This window comes from Engystomops pustulosus, chromosome 5 (genome assembly GCF_040894005.1).
Source record: "Engystomops pustulosus chromosome 5, aEngPut4.maternal, whole genome shotgun sequence".
Taxonomy (NCBI): domain Eukaryota; kingdom Metazoa; phylum Chordata; class Amphibia; order Anura; family Leptodactylidae; genus Engystomops; species Engystomops pustulosus.
This window is the reverse complement of record NC_092415.1, coordinates 190,642,213-190,657,619: the sequence shown is the minus strand read 5'-3', so window position 1 is coordinate 190,657,619 and position 15,407 is coordinate 190,642,213. Positions and strand designations below refer to the sequence as shown.

Genomic DNA, 15,407 nt, shown 5'->3' with positions numbered 1-15,407 from the left:
CTACATCCCGAGTATGTGACGTGACTAAACCCTGAAATATTCCACTGCTGGATATTACAAAGTGACGTCCCACCGCCCCCTTAACAACTTGACTCTAAAATATCACAATTATCTTAAAGGCAACAGCTCTCTGGCCACGCCACATTCCTGACACGTCTGACTATTCTTATCCGCGGCATGCCTGACATAGGTAACATGACGGACATTCAGGGTCCCCATTACCAGGAATGTCATGTACTGCTCTGTAATATCTTATTACACTACAGGCCAAGTCTAAAGCGTTCGTAGGCCAATGCAATGTGTGCATGTGGGCGCTTTGCAGACCCCCATCAACTTATATTGGGGTCCTTTGGGCTCTTTGTACTTTTTAAAAACTTACAAATCGTGTCAGTCCTCATACCGGAGACAAAAATAGCGCCGCCCGGTAGGTTATAGTATGCAATATTGTCATTTGCCTAAACGCCCACTAGATGGCGCATCGTTCCCAACAATAAACATTAACAGTATTTGAAATACCAGAAACGGGAAGATGTAAAAAAGTTATGAGAATGTGAGCGACTACAAGGTCAAGGAGAGGCCGTTAGAATTTTTGTGGGTCTACAATGGATTGCTGGTGAGGAGCCCTATAAACACCTTTTATCTAAATTTCCCAAACCTTGGTCACCAAGGGTAGGTTGGAACACCAGCATTATATAGAACATGAGTCCAAAAGTAGTCTCTGCTCTTCCCTTTTCATGGATGCAGAGAATTTGGACAGAGCCAATTTGAGCAACTACATAAAAAGGCAGCCAAATTTTTATTTTTTTTCCAGACTATAAAATGTTTTGGTCTTGCAAATTAGCGCCATACTGGTTTGCAGGTTATGTGTGGTATTGCAGTTCATCTCCATTTGTTGGAGTGCAATACCAGATTTAACCTGTGGACAAGTGGAGCATTGTATTTTGGAAAAAATAAACTACCATGATTTTCTATTTCTGGACAACCCCTTTGAGTGTGAGAGTCCGGAGGTGGATGTGCTGGCAGATTAGGTACCGTAGTGCCAGGTGCCCACCACCGTTATTACACAATAGATCTATATGGGCCGGGAAAAGCTTGAGCCCAGTCACACACAATGTATGGACGCAGCAACTATGGCAATGACAGGAGCCGTCCATTCCCCTACAAAACCCAGAGTGACACCCACTATATTCACCCACAGCAACCGTAAGGAAGTATTACAGTCACTCATCACCCAATAACTTCTATTAATCTTATTATGTAAAGAATGCAATGGGTTATCCTAAAAACAGACAAGAACGCAGCTGTCCCGCACCGATCCCCTGCACAAGGGCGGCTATTAATGATTAACATGTGAGCGCACACAATGGCCGTGTCACATGGGCAGAGGATTACACAAGCCGCATCAGGATACCGAAATGATCCAAAATGTTGTAAAAGAATTATTATTTTTAAAGGGGGATTTCTCATTCTGGAGTATGGGTAACATATAGGTAAGCAAAGCAGCAGAGCCCCCCCCACACACACACAAAAAAAAAAATTGCAGGGGACACCCATGTGAGCACTGCACCCTCTTTGCTTACATGCAGAGTGAGGGTGGTTTGAGGAAAGACAACTTTGGTGGAGTGAGTGCAGCTGCAGTTACACAGCCCTGCCACTAGGAACAGTTGACTCCACTGTAAATTGGTAAGAGCTACATATTCTGTATACGATTAGGAGACACATGCATCTCGCTGTACGGCAGTCAGGAGACTTCATCTGGACGTTGTAGAGGTGTTATCCGTCCCCGGTAATCCTGATGGAGGAGAATGACATGACAGAAACGCAACTGGAATATAGTATTGTGAACAGAACTTTAGGTGTCCAACTATTACCAGGCCTAGAGGTCAGTGTGAGAGCCTAATGTTTTCAAAGACCCACCACATTTTACCCTATTAAAATCAGCGCACACATACACACCCTACCCCCAGGAAGGGCATTAAAAATCTCCACCATTTGCCTATACCAAATCTCCTCCAAAGTCATCTGAAAACGAGCAGAGAGGAGTCATATTTTTCCTGGGAGGAGTCACAGGAGTCAAATTAAGAGGCTGCAGGGGGAGGGGGATCAGGGAGTGTCACAGACGTTTTCTTCGGTTATATAGCACCTACAAACTGATGACTGGTGCCGTCGACATTGTTGTTCTCTGTGCTACAGCACCCAAAGACCTAAAAAGGCGAGCTGCAGTTAACCCCATTAATTATGTAGCTCACAGAACCACAAGCCTGGTGGGCATTGAAAGATAAGATTTGTATCTTCAATAGGACACCAGGTTTCTAAGTATGGTATAATTTGAGATCGAGGTGTTTGAGTTGATTCTTCCCTTGCAGCCACTCGGGAAAAGAGAGAAAAGATTTCATTAAAAAAAAAAGGAATTCTAGAACAGACATTTCCTTCCTGCCAGTGGGGGTGCTCGATTAATAGGGTAAAATCTAATAACGTTTACCCTCTGATTATTTTAAAGGCATCAGAAGAAAAGAAGCCAGAACTGTAGGAACCATTTAGGTAGATGGGTACCCGAGTGCTCCCCCTCCATGTATGAAGCACCTGCTCCACAATGGCCACCATTCACAGCATGTAATAGAGGAATGATAACCCCACGTGGACAAGGAATGTGGACGTCCTCCATTGTCATGTCCTCCTAATATGGTAACTGACGAAAAAAAACAAACACTGTGTCGTCAAGGTCCCGACGCACTTGAAGGAATTCACATAAATGGCAGATGCTTTCAGACCTTTAAGTGGGATTTTCCTTCTATAAACATAACCTCCCTAAGAGGACAGGAAAGAACAAAAGATGGACACTGGAAGAGGCTTCCCGAGCCAAAAACCTCTTCAGTAAAGATCCTATACAAACAGGAGCTGTCAGCGGCCTCACATATCAGTCATAGCTGTCTGCGCCTTCCCCATCGGCGACGGACCCAGACACTCCATCAATGGGGAAATGAGTGGGAAACTAGAGTTTTGGTAAACACATCTGTGCCTACAGTCAAACAGCTATTTAAAGGGATGGGGATTAAGAATATAATAGGCCCTGCATATCCAAACGAGAGCTCATATTGGTCCTCCCCAGGTTCCACATTTAGAAAGTTGGCTCCCCATCTATGCAAATGAACCTATGTGGGTAAGAATTGTCATCTTTCTTCTGATCTGTGTTCGCCATATTCATATCCTTCTCGCCCCCAGCTCTTCCCCCTCACTGAAGAGAATTCCTGAGGGAGGTGGCTGAAGCAGGCAGGAGGCAACTACCATCAGATCTACTTCTAATAGTAGAATCATCATGGTAGGTTTCCTTCAAGTCCGATTCAAGAGCATGAGATGAGCTCCAATATCGATCGGAGCTACTAATGGACTAGAGCACTTGTTGGATCGCTATGGCTTTGTCCAGCAGCTGACCAGAGACCGGTGTCAAAACACCCATTGATTGGATATTGCTCACAAACCAATAACAAAATAACCAATGCAAAATAATTTCAATATCCCTTTAAAAATTTACTAAGGTTGCCTTAATGTGGATGCATAAGAAGTGCCCTGCAAGTCTCCGCCAGTGTCTTTCCCTGTCGGGGGGGGGGGGGGGGACCAACCGCAGCATGCACAAAATAGATTTTCTTCCATCACTACCACAAGTAATAGATGTCAGTGAACCTAAGGATGATCAGACATACTAGTTTACAGTGTGCCCAATCTGGTTTCTCTGCATCCCAGGAAAGAAACTAAAGAATTCTGAAGGCAACAATGTAACAGAGGATCAGAACAGTCAAAAATACCAATTTACTAAATGTTTATTTTCTTCCTTCATAGTTTGGGGAGGACGGGGGCTAGCCATACAAAAAAGGTTTCTCCGCTGTGGACCCTCTTCTACGTGATTATTCATTGTACATGCTCACAAATCTGGAGTAAAAGTCTCACCTCCGCGGCTTCCATTCTCTTCATCCTGTAAGACATAAGATGAAAAATAATCAGTATAAGTCTAAAACCAATAAATCCACAGTTCTAAACAACAAACCAGCAGCAGCGCCACATTCATCAACTGCACCCAACAAAGCCAATACAATGTAAAGGGTCCGTGAGCATTTCATCACGGTCTGCATCTAAACTGTATCCAGAACAGGTGATGGAATTTTAGGCACCTACAATACAGACCGGATCATAAATGTATTGTTTGGCCCAGTACATGATTGATTCAATGCAATTTCCTTTTCTAAATCACTATATAGTCATAAAATCTTATCCCCATTGTGTTTTTTTTTCCGGCCCCATATATACATACATTGGGGGGACTCCAATGGACATTTATCTTTTGATGTGTATGGGAGTGTCCCAATTACAGATACCAAGGGGAAAGAAGGATCAGGCATGTTGGATATCAACGTGTCCTTTACTTTCACAAGAGATAATGCACTATTCAAAAGTTTGTGTGGCAACACATGACAGGAATACAAAGATGCTTAATACACCTTCAATATAGTTACAACTTCATCATACACAGGGATTCTTCGCAAAAGGACGCACGAAAGCCGAATTACCCAGACAATTACCCAAATTAAATCAAACATACAGTGTCAAATTGCACCTAAATCTTTGCATACACAAGATTCACCAGGACCAGTGCGTTTTTTGATATTGCGGCTTATTTTTCAAGGTAATAGAGTAGCAGTACCAGATACAGCCTGTGTAAAGCTGAGGCGCCGGTGCCTTCAGCTTCTTTAAAATCCTTCACATCCCAACTTAAAAGGAAATCTGCCATCAAAATCCATCATGATAAACCTGGGACACTTACTCATAGATCCAGGAACCTCAACAGTGTTAATCATCTTATATTTGTTGTTCATCCTTCTATAATCAACTTTTAAAATTATGCTAATGAGCCATAATGGCTGTGTTGGGGGTGTTATCAGAGCCCCACCTTGCAGGAACACTTCCCCCTTATGCTGTAAGATGTAATCAGAGTGGGAAGTGCCAAGGTGGGGAGGGTTAGACAGTATAACAGATGTTGAAGCTAGTGATGGAAATTAGGGTTCTTCTTAGCGAGCTGGCTCATTAGGCTCCGCTCACTTTGGCTACATTCACACCAATGTGTGCCCGCTGTGGAGGGAAGAAGGGGGCGAGTGCTCGTCTGTGGGGGACATATTTACGGTCAGTCAATAACCCCATACCACTCCACTTTTAATAGTTTAAAGGGGGGTGGTGAGTCTGTTAGGGGCGGGTTAAGTAAGCCATCAACTCACTAAGGAGAATCGGCTCCAGTCATTCACAAAGAGCTACCTCTAAGAGTTTATGAACAACCAATCACTAGTTGAAGCCACAGCAGAGTTCTTCTGGCTCATTAGCATAATTTTAAAACATGCTTTTAGAAGAAAAGAGGCCATGGATAACAAATAAGAAGATTACCAGTGTTACGGTGCCTGGATTTATGAGTAAGTGTCCCTGGTTTATCATGATGGATTTTGAAATGACCCCATATCCAGAGTACATTGTGACATTCACATCCAAAAACATCCTAAAACTCTTGAACAGATGCCTTTGACACGGAGGGGAGGATCTGTCTGGCAGGCGCTCTTGTTTTTACTGCTCAAGTCTCATGTCATGTGGAAAATAAACATAAGGAGCTTTTCAGAGTTCTTAAGCAATGACACCAAAAACACAGCAGCTGACTCAAAGGAATCCGCAGAAGGCAAAGGAAAAATGTAAAAAAATAAAATCTCTGGCAGGCCGGTCAAGTACCAAACAGGAAGGGATTATCACTTGTAAGACGGGTGTATAAACAGTCAGGAACGGGATCCGCTAGATGTTGGAACGCACGTGTATCTCCGATAAATCTCTATCTACAGTACAATACGAGGCTTTCCTGCCGCAGGATGCAGCGCCGGAGCAGAGGGAAGTGGTACAGTCAAGAGTTCAGACAACCTCTGGCACAAAGAACCAAGAAGGCATGCTCCAGTGTCACGCAAAGATCCACAAACACCTGACTAATTACTAGGGGAACCTTACTTACTACATTTTCCCCAATCATATAGGGCAGTGATGGCGAACCTTTAAGAGGCCAAGTACCCAAACTACAACCAAAATCCACTTATTTACTGTGGAGTGCCAACATGGAATTTTATACAGTAACTTATTGCTACCTGTTCTTCCACATCTTTCAATTGTATTGTTGTATTGGTGGTCTGAGGACACCGTTAAAAGAGCAAATTCAGATTATCAATGTAGCTTCTCTCCAGAGACTGTCTGTAAAGGAAAAATGGTCGGGTCCAGCGTGATGACCTCCAAAGAGAATGCAGTTCTGTTAAAACCTCACTTTTCCCACAGATCCAAACAGCCAATGAAGTGTCGAATAGCACTGAAAGCAGCATCCCTTAATTTGCCTGTGACTGCAGGAAGATTCATTGTTTGGTGAACTCCGTACTGGAGTTCCGAGTGCCACCTCTGGCACCCGTGCCATAGGTTCGCCACCACTGATACAGGCGGTCCCCTACTTAGGAACACTCGACTTACATACGACTCCTAGTTACAAACGGACCTCTGGATATTGGTAATTTATTGTGCTTTAGTCCTAGGCTACAATGATCAGCTATAACAGTTATCACTGGTGTCTGTATTGAAGCTTTATTGTAAATCCTGATTCTTAGGACAACCCAACATTTTTAAAATCCAATTGTCACACAGACCAAAAAAATTTATGGCTGGGATTACAATGATAAAATATACAGTTCCGATTTACAAATGCAACTTAAGAACAATCCTACAGATCCTATCTTGTATGTAACCTGGGGACTGCCTGTATGGGGGTTGATGCAGGTGGTCTTGGAAATTTGGAATAAAATAAAAAAGAATCAACCTCATTTTCCAAAAAACAAAGACACATTTGTGTATTGTGTCTGATATAACAGTTTGTCTCCAGGTAGATGTACTTTAGCTGCAATATATTTTAGAAACTGCCTCTAAGCAAGAGTGGCACTGTTTCCAAGAAAGAACTTTTCCAACTTTTGGGGCACATTTTTAATAATGGAAGGGAGTATGGGTCAGTTGTACTTTCATTTGCACCTAAAAAGTATCTTATCTCATAAAACATTAGGGTGAAAAAGTCAAAAATCGTAGGAAAAAAAAACCCCATCTGGCTTTCAAAGATGCATTAGGAGCACTGCTAAGTGCACACACACACACACACACACACAGGTGAAGTACTTCACACCGAGGTGTAGACACACACAAAAAGAAAAAAAATAAGAAATCAAATACTCCTAAAAAAGAAAAAAAAAAAAGTGGAAATAAAGATGCATGTCCACCAATGACTGCACCTGCGGAATGCATATTTTAAGGATCAGGCTGTGTTCACATGTTGTGCTTAAATCTTAGTTAGAAATGGAAATCCAGTACAGAGAAAAGGAGCTACGGAACACAAATGCGTTTAGACAGGGGCCGGCATCCATTCTCCTAGTATAGTCACATCGAATATTTTGGGAATCGTTTGTGTCAGACATTTTAAACATCAGAGCCTTCTTATTTATGTGGTTTTTGACCTATAACTGAGCAGAACAATGGAAACCCACTCTAGTTGCTGAAAACCTAAAACCATTCAGAACATTATGCAGCAGCTTAAAGAGCAATTCTCTTGAAATTACTGCATCAAGGAGGTGAGGTAAGTGGTCATCCCAGAGCTTTCTCAGCTCTGCTACATTAGTACACACGGTACTTTCCATATTGTTGATGATGAACACACTTGAGTGGGGTGAAGGGAACATGCTGGGGAAAGTGAAGTCATGTAGAAAAGCTGAAAATTCAGGAAATCAAACCCTGGGCAAGGAGCAAGTCATTACTGACACTTATCAGCAGGGCGCAGGCGTTGTACATACGCCATAGTCACGTATAAAGCATCCCAATGTCTGGGCAGAAACGCACTCCTTCACCATCTCCTGGCTGAGGTGTAGGGGGAGGGCATGAACTAAAATTGACCCTTTCAGTCTCCCACATAGAGACTTACACGTGATAACTGAAGCTTAAAGGGGTTTGTTCCAACATTACTACATATACCCTTTAAGAGGATTAAAATAGAATCGCAGCGGTCACTTCTGAACGCTGCCACATTCTTTATTATGGACAGTCATATCTAGCTGATTGCTGTACTACGCCAATGTCCAATAAATATTCAGATGGGGGGGGGGGGGCAGACTGTCGGAGGCAGAACACACATTTTGTCAGAATCCTTCTTTAGACGCCCTTTCTGTTATAGAACAAAAATGTGAAGCTTTTTGGTCAAAATTTAATAAAATTCAGTATTAGTCTAATAAAGTTCAATTTCATTGGGACATTAATATTTATGTAACTTTCCAACAGGGATTCCTACAATATACCAGGCCCATAACTTAACAAAGCCTGTCCTCAGCAACAAATCCAAGCTCGACTTTCATTTCACAAACTGCTGAGGTAAAATGAAAGCAGAGGGGTGATTGGCTGCCATAAAACACGGCGGTTTTAATAAAATGAGGCCTACAGGATTGCTAAACAAGTTGCTTTCGTTGCTATAACAACCACCAATTCCTGTGCAGCTTTCACGCTATAAGAGCAGATTTTAAATGAAAGCTGTACTATGATTGGTTGCTGTGGGGAATGTAGATGGCTCTTGATTGAAAATTTATGATTATCCTTTAAACGTAAAACATGTTCCATCCCTTTTGGGTCTAATGTTGAAAGCTGAGCGGCCGTGGTGTGTGCGAGACTGGGTGACATGGACTTTGATTGTGGCGCGATTTGGCTGTACGCAATGAATACATTTCCATTGGTCCCAAAAATGTTTTAATTTTATGGGCAGCCCGAGTGACTGGAGGCTACAGATTTGTGGACTCAACATGGCTAAATAGCCCTTAGGGAGATGCCACACATGGCGTTTTGAACCCATTTTTGGTCCGTTTTTAAGCAGTCCGTTTAAAAACCGCACAAGTTTTTAAAATGTTTTACCAATTATCTTAATTAAAACTGGTCAAAAACAGAGGAGTTTTCAAAAAATGGAAAAACGCATGATTTTTTGGACGGACTGCTTAAAAACAGGGTTCAAAACGGCATGTGTGGCATCACTCTTCGGATTGTATAATGGGGCAGTAGAGTCCTGCAACCCTCCAGCTATGTTATGTGTATAACTGCATACGATTCATTGACTGGAAACATTCTTTGTGAGCAAGAATGTCAGATTCAAGCAGGGATGATCCAACTTAATAATCATTTCTTATTAACCATGGATCCGCTATCCTACATGCATGCAGGGTAATGTCGTTCCAGCAGAGAGCAGAACTGTACAACTAATAGAACGTATGATACAACAAAGAGTAGATAAAGGGTTAATTACTGAGCAGACACTTGCGCTCCCGACTCTGGGTCACATGGGATACCAGTCCTGCTCCCTTGCAGCTGCTCATAGGGCGGGTAAGTGCCCATGGGAACGTTAGGTGACAAGAATTAAAGGTAAATATATGAATGTCATTCCTAGTGACAGAAAGCAGAGAAATGAGGTATATGGAATACGCTGATGTATAGGTGGTGTAGCAATGGTAAACCATGGGTAGCAGACTAAAAATGACTGATTCTGTGTGCGATCTTCAACCTCATACAGTTGTGAAACTATAGCCCGCATCTTGCCTTAAAGGGGTATTACCATTTCAGCAAATTAATGTTCTTGTTTGTACAATAAAAATTTATACAATTTTCCCGATATACTTTGTGTCTTTTCTTCACCGTTTTCTAGATCTCTGCTTGCTGCCTTTCGATAGAAATGTTTACTTCCAGTAGACCAAAATCTTTCCATGGTCACACAGGTAATCAGAGCCGTGTGCTATAATGAGCCGTGCACCTGTGTAACCATGTTCAGATTTTAATACCAGGACTGCAAGCAGAGATCTAAAAAAAAAAAAAATCTGAAAATTTGGAGTAGCCAGACATGAGGCTACACGTCGCGGCTACTCCACGCCCCAGTAGCCTCTTTTCTCCTCCTACCATTTCATCCTCGGCACGCAGCTCCTCATAGCTGCGCACCCTCGTTCGAGTACCCGGCTTTCTGTGCATGAGCAGACCTGCATGTGCAGAGCGCCGCAGATGCCGGGTATGAAGAGCTGCGCACCAAAGATGAAACGGTAGGAGGAGAAAATAGGCTACTGGGGCGTGGAGTAGCCGCTACGTGTAGCCCCATGTCCGGCTACACCACGCCCCAGTAGCCACTTAACAAAATTTACATATCAGCGGATTAACGTTTTCTAAAACCTTTATAGGTAGAATCGTGGTGGTAGGTTCCCTTTAAGGACTTGCAGTAAGAACTATAGATTACTGCCAGGTATCAGTTTAAGGCCAGTCGCTCATAAACACAGCATGAAACAAGACTCCTTGGTCAGTGAAAGTCGTCCGATTTTGATCAGATTTAAAGGGGTATTCTCGTCTGGGCATTAACATTCAGTCTCATTAATCTGCCATTAATAAACATTTCTTCAATTAGATGTTATTAAAAAAAATGTTCCTGTGTGAAGATAATTTTCCATGAATGTAGTGATTTGGTCCCTTAGAAACGAGATGGCTTCCTCACATACGGCCACCTCTGCTGGAGTGATTGCACAAATAAACAAAAGGTTATTGTATATAAAATGTCCTGGAGTTACTACATGTCGCACAGCCGTCCTGCGGTGATGATTGCTGAATACTGGTAGTCCGGCAGGACCTTATAGCGCAAGTCTGGCCACCGCTGCCAGAGTGTGACGTGGTCGTATCCGAGGAAGCCATCTCGTTTCTAAGGGACAACATGACTACATTTATGAGAAATTATCTTCACACAGGAACATTTTTTTTAATAACATCCAATTGAAGAAATGTTTATATGGCAGATTAATGAAACTGAATGTGAATGCCAAAACGAGAATACCCCTTTAAGTCCCAGTGCCGACCATTTGCTTTTTGTAGGCCTAGTGCCATCCAAGTTGTGTCAGATCTTCACAGTTCTGAACAAGCACCCCTTTTTTCCCCCCAGCATCTCCTAGCGACAGATTCACAAAAAAAATTAGACTGCACTTGGCTGATATCTGTCTGCTGTCCATTTTTATCTCGTTTCCATGCAACCATCAACTGTAATGGCAAAGTTCCATGCTAACTTGGATCTGATTATTAAATGATGTGATTTCCTCAGATACAAGTAGACACAGAGAGCACTGGGATGGGAAAAGTGTTCGTAGGGGCTGGATTTAAGTGTAGTCACATGGATGCAGCCACAAACCATACTTAAGGCCTTATTTACATGGTCGTGTTGGTCGTCAGGCCCCGATCCTGGGCGAGCACAGGGTTGGGTGTTGGAGGGTGGGTGGGGATTGCGGTTTTGAGCGTTCCTCACCCCATCCCTCTCAATATAAGACAAGTGTCTGCACCGCAAATCTGTGCAAACATAGCGCAGCCGCCCAGCTCAGACACGGTGCGCTCACTGCACTGCGACCTGATGCCATAGACCTCAATGGAGGAAGAGTATCCAATAGCCTGAAACCGCTTTTCCCTCTTCTACCCATAGGATTTTTGGGTATGAACTCCCAGAGAGGTTGCTGTATCCCTATGGCGGATTAGAACATATTGAATGCCCGTTTGTTACATACAGCAGGTAAGCAGATTTACTGTCGACATACCGCGTCAATTTACTGGTTATAGCCGCACCATGAGGCGGCTTGTTTAGTCTCTTACAGCATACAGTCAGCCATAATCTGTATTCCAAGTACAACAGAAACAAAGTTCTAATTCTCAGTTTAGTAATGCAGGAGGGCTGCCAGTATTAAGCAAGTAAAGACCCAACATGATGCCAGCTCCGCTACCCTTGCAGGAGCCATCCCAGATTCTGATCTCTGCTCCAAGACCTGGAACGAACCAAGTCAGCGACAAATTACTTATTAACCAAATACATTGCATCTAAAGGATCTCACAAAGGAAGTCGGCAATAAAACAAATATAACATCAAGGTGACTGGGTCACAGATCACATAGTAACGCGCTCACCTTTATGGAAGTCTGGACTGCAGACTCGGGCGGGTAAACAATGAAGTGCCGTAATGTAAAACCAAAACCCTCCGAGGTCCTCCTCAACATCACATTCTTTGGACCGGGCCAGGAGAAGACTTCCTCCTGCGTCGGCGATACCATCTCGCTGTGTTCTCGGCCATCCTTGTTTTTCGACACCTAAGAGAAAAGACATTTGTAAAAATTTGTTAAAAAAATATAAATTTATACATAATTTTTTTTTTTAGGCTACGGTTGCAATTACAAAAGGCCGCGCTGAACCTTTGCAGCAGACATCCCTTTTGTTCCATCCCAGGGTAAGGGGATTCATTCCTCACATCCATACACATAGTACTACATTCAGACAGCAGCTGCTACTCCCTGCTCAGTTCTGACCTTTTGCCCCGCATCCCTCCCCCTTGAAAACAAGCCCACATTCTGCAAATTCTGTCACCGGAGATAACAATCTGAATGTTGAACAAGTCATTAACTGGCACTGGCTAACCACAGAGAGAACGTAGCCCAAGCCAGCAGACACAAGGGGTGATGGCTCAGGGGGGGATTCTGCGGACAATAATTCTAATAAGTCTCCTTGACCCTAAAATTGCAACTGAACCGCCAAAAATTAATCCCAATAAAATATTGCTCCTTATGCAAGATCCCCACAAACAATGACACTGTACCCCAACTTAGGTCCTTCAGGACAGTTCACACCAAGTACCAGACATTGGAGGAGGGAACATATTCTTCTTCCAGGCATACGAAGATCAGTGTTCCTTGCTCAAATATTTGGTCAATCGGTTTATAGGATTTAATATTTTATCCATGCAATGATCGATGGGTCACATTTCTATAAACAATGATCCAGCATTTGGGAAACTTATGTGCACGTACATTTTTTTTAATTCAGCAATAGTTGTGACATTCCTGTCAATTCGACAAACTTTACAATTATTGCCACACTGTTGAACCTAAATTTTTTCGAGAATGCTACACAAATCCTTGTTTGTTTATATTTAGGTATGGCATAGGGAGCCTATCCAGGCACAGAGGAGTGGCGAGAGGTCCTCTTCATCAGAAGGAACAGATTTCTGTCTGTAGAAAAAGGTGTTTTAGGCAACACCAGGAGTTTTACAGGAATACTCTCGGGAAAAAATGACTCATTTCTGCTCATTTGCAAATGACTTTAAAAGGACAGATTTATAAAGAACATTTCATATCCCACCTGAGTGTCTAAGTAGATTAATGGGGTAAAATCAGGGAACATGTGAAAGAAAGTGTGCACTTTGCATGGAGTGCTGGATATTTTACTTTTCTCCACATCTGATAATGGAATCTGATGTCATTGGTTACATAGCATTTCCACTCTGACACATTACTGAACTCAGCAATGGAAGGTCAATTTTTCCTGCATCCAGATGGGATTACGAAACCAGAGCAAATGTCATCATAGAGTTTCCTATTGTTCTCTACAGTGAAGACAGTCTGAGGATAGGGACAGTCTTCCCCCAATCTAATGATCAGTACGTCCTGTGTACCGCGTCGCCTGCATCAGTTTAGGAATAAAGTAAAATGCCACAACTGCAAATGTCAGCGACTGATCACATCGTTATTCCACGCAGATTCCTAACCCTAAGGCTACATTCACACGGACGTATGAAAACGGCCGTATCCGTACCGTACCGTTTTTTTACGGATTACATACGGCCACATTCATTTCAATGGACAATACGTCTGACCTTTTATATTGCCGTTGTTAAATCCGTTCCGTACCGTACCGTATACTAGCCGTATAAAAATATAGAGCATGTCCTATTTTCTCCCGTATTTCAGTTCCGTATGCCCTAGAAGTCTATGGGGACGTATAAAATACGGGTTACATACGTGCTGCATACGGATGAAAAATGTCACGTATATACGGCCCGTAAATACGGGACTGGAGAAATCATACGGTCGTGTGAATGTAGCCTAAGATAAAGGTTCGCCGTTTCCAGATTACGTCCCATAAGGCAACAATTTTGATTGGATCATTTAGTATTTAACATGTATCACTTTCCAATGTCCCTGGAAATTAAGCAATAAAAAAAATAAAAATGTATGGAAAGAATGTTATCTAGGGGCAAGCAAAGATTTTCCATGTCATGGAGGGACACTTCTACAAGAAAACTATTTTACATGGCATAAGCGCACACTTAGCAGAAAGCCGGGAGTGACGTCACCTACCACGAAGATAAGTGATCTATAGTTCAAGCCGCAGGAGGGCGCAGGATCTTTACACAATACAGTCAACGCTCTCCCGCTCTTCTAATGTTATCTCACGAGTCCAACTGTGCGGCCTTATCATGTAAAAGTACAATTACAGACGCCTTGTATGTGTGTGGTAAAGCTGATTGCACGGATGAGTGGGTATGCCATGTCCATAGTGTTATAGTCTGGGTGTTACCACCGCAAAAGAGGACCCCAATACGTGAGCCAATGTTCTAAGCAAGTGCTTGCATAACTGGGTTATCTGGTACCGGACATATGTATGATAAATATATTTACCACAAACAAGGCTTCCCAGCGGCCATGTTCGCCCATACACACTGCTGTGTTATTTCCTTCACCCTATGCACAGGAACATCCCACCAGACTCTAGTTCATGCCCCAACTCCTGGGGGTCCAGGTGATCAGACCACTCATCTTGTTGAAAGGGTGGGACATCCCCGTTAAAGGAAATCTACCACCAGGATAAAGGACTGTAAACCAAGCACACCAACATGCTGGTGGTTGCCCCTATGGTGGGATCTGCTCTTTTAGCTTCCCACCATAGCCTTTAGCTTCCTCTTTTTACAAAAAAGGGCTTTAAAACTTATGAAAATAAGGCTGAGGGGCTCCGGGCTTACCGCAATTAACAGCTATAGAGCCTGGAGCCCCATAGTCTTATTTACATTACACTTACACTTTTTAAAGCCTTGTTTTGTAAAAACAAAGGTATAAGAAACAAAAAGAAGATTGGTTCATGTCAGAGAGGGCATACACACCAGTATGTCAGTGTGCTTGGTTTACAACCCTTCATCCTAGTGGTAGATTTCCTTTAAGGCTATACTGCCATCATGGTTTCTCCTTATTACGGGAGGTATAACATTATGCCAGATCTCCTCACCAACTTCAGGCGAGGCAAGTCATGGCCTAACCCCCCGATCAGTTGGGTTGTGACTATACCAAGTCTTGGAGTTACCCGAGGGACGTTAACATATGACCACCATGAGCCCTCATACAGTTTCAGCTTGTTAATTCAAGAAAACGCAAATGTGAAAAAAAAGCCCAAGGCTACATGTGGCCCATGTAAGTCTTCTGTATAAAATACGAATGAGACATTTCAAT

At 42.9% G+C, this 15,407-nt stretch overlaps 1 protein-coding gene across 5 annotated transcripts in view; it reads right to left on the bottom strand.

Annotated features, from left to right (window-relative positions):
• Positions 1-15,407, bottom strand: part of ARHGAP21 (Rho GTPase activating protein 21) — a 102,584-nt gene that overhangs the window by 51,662 nt on the left and 35,515 nt on the right. For all 5 annotated transcript variants that reach the window (XM_072154131.1, XM_072154127.1, XM_072154128.1 and 2 more), the window contains exons 2-3: positions 12,042-12,221; positions 3,946-3,970 (exon numbers count right to left, since the gene is read on the bottom strand). In XM_072154131.1, coding sequence (XP_072010232.1) covers positions 3,946-3,970; positions 12,042-12,221 — 205 coding nt within the window. The remainder of the gene's footprint in view (positions 1-3,945; positions 3,971-12,041; positions 12,222-15,407) is intronic.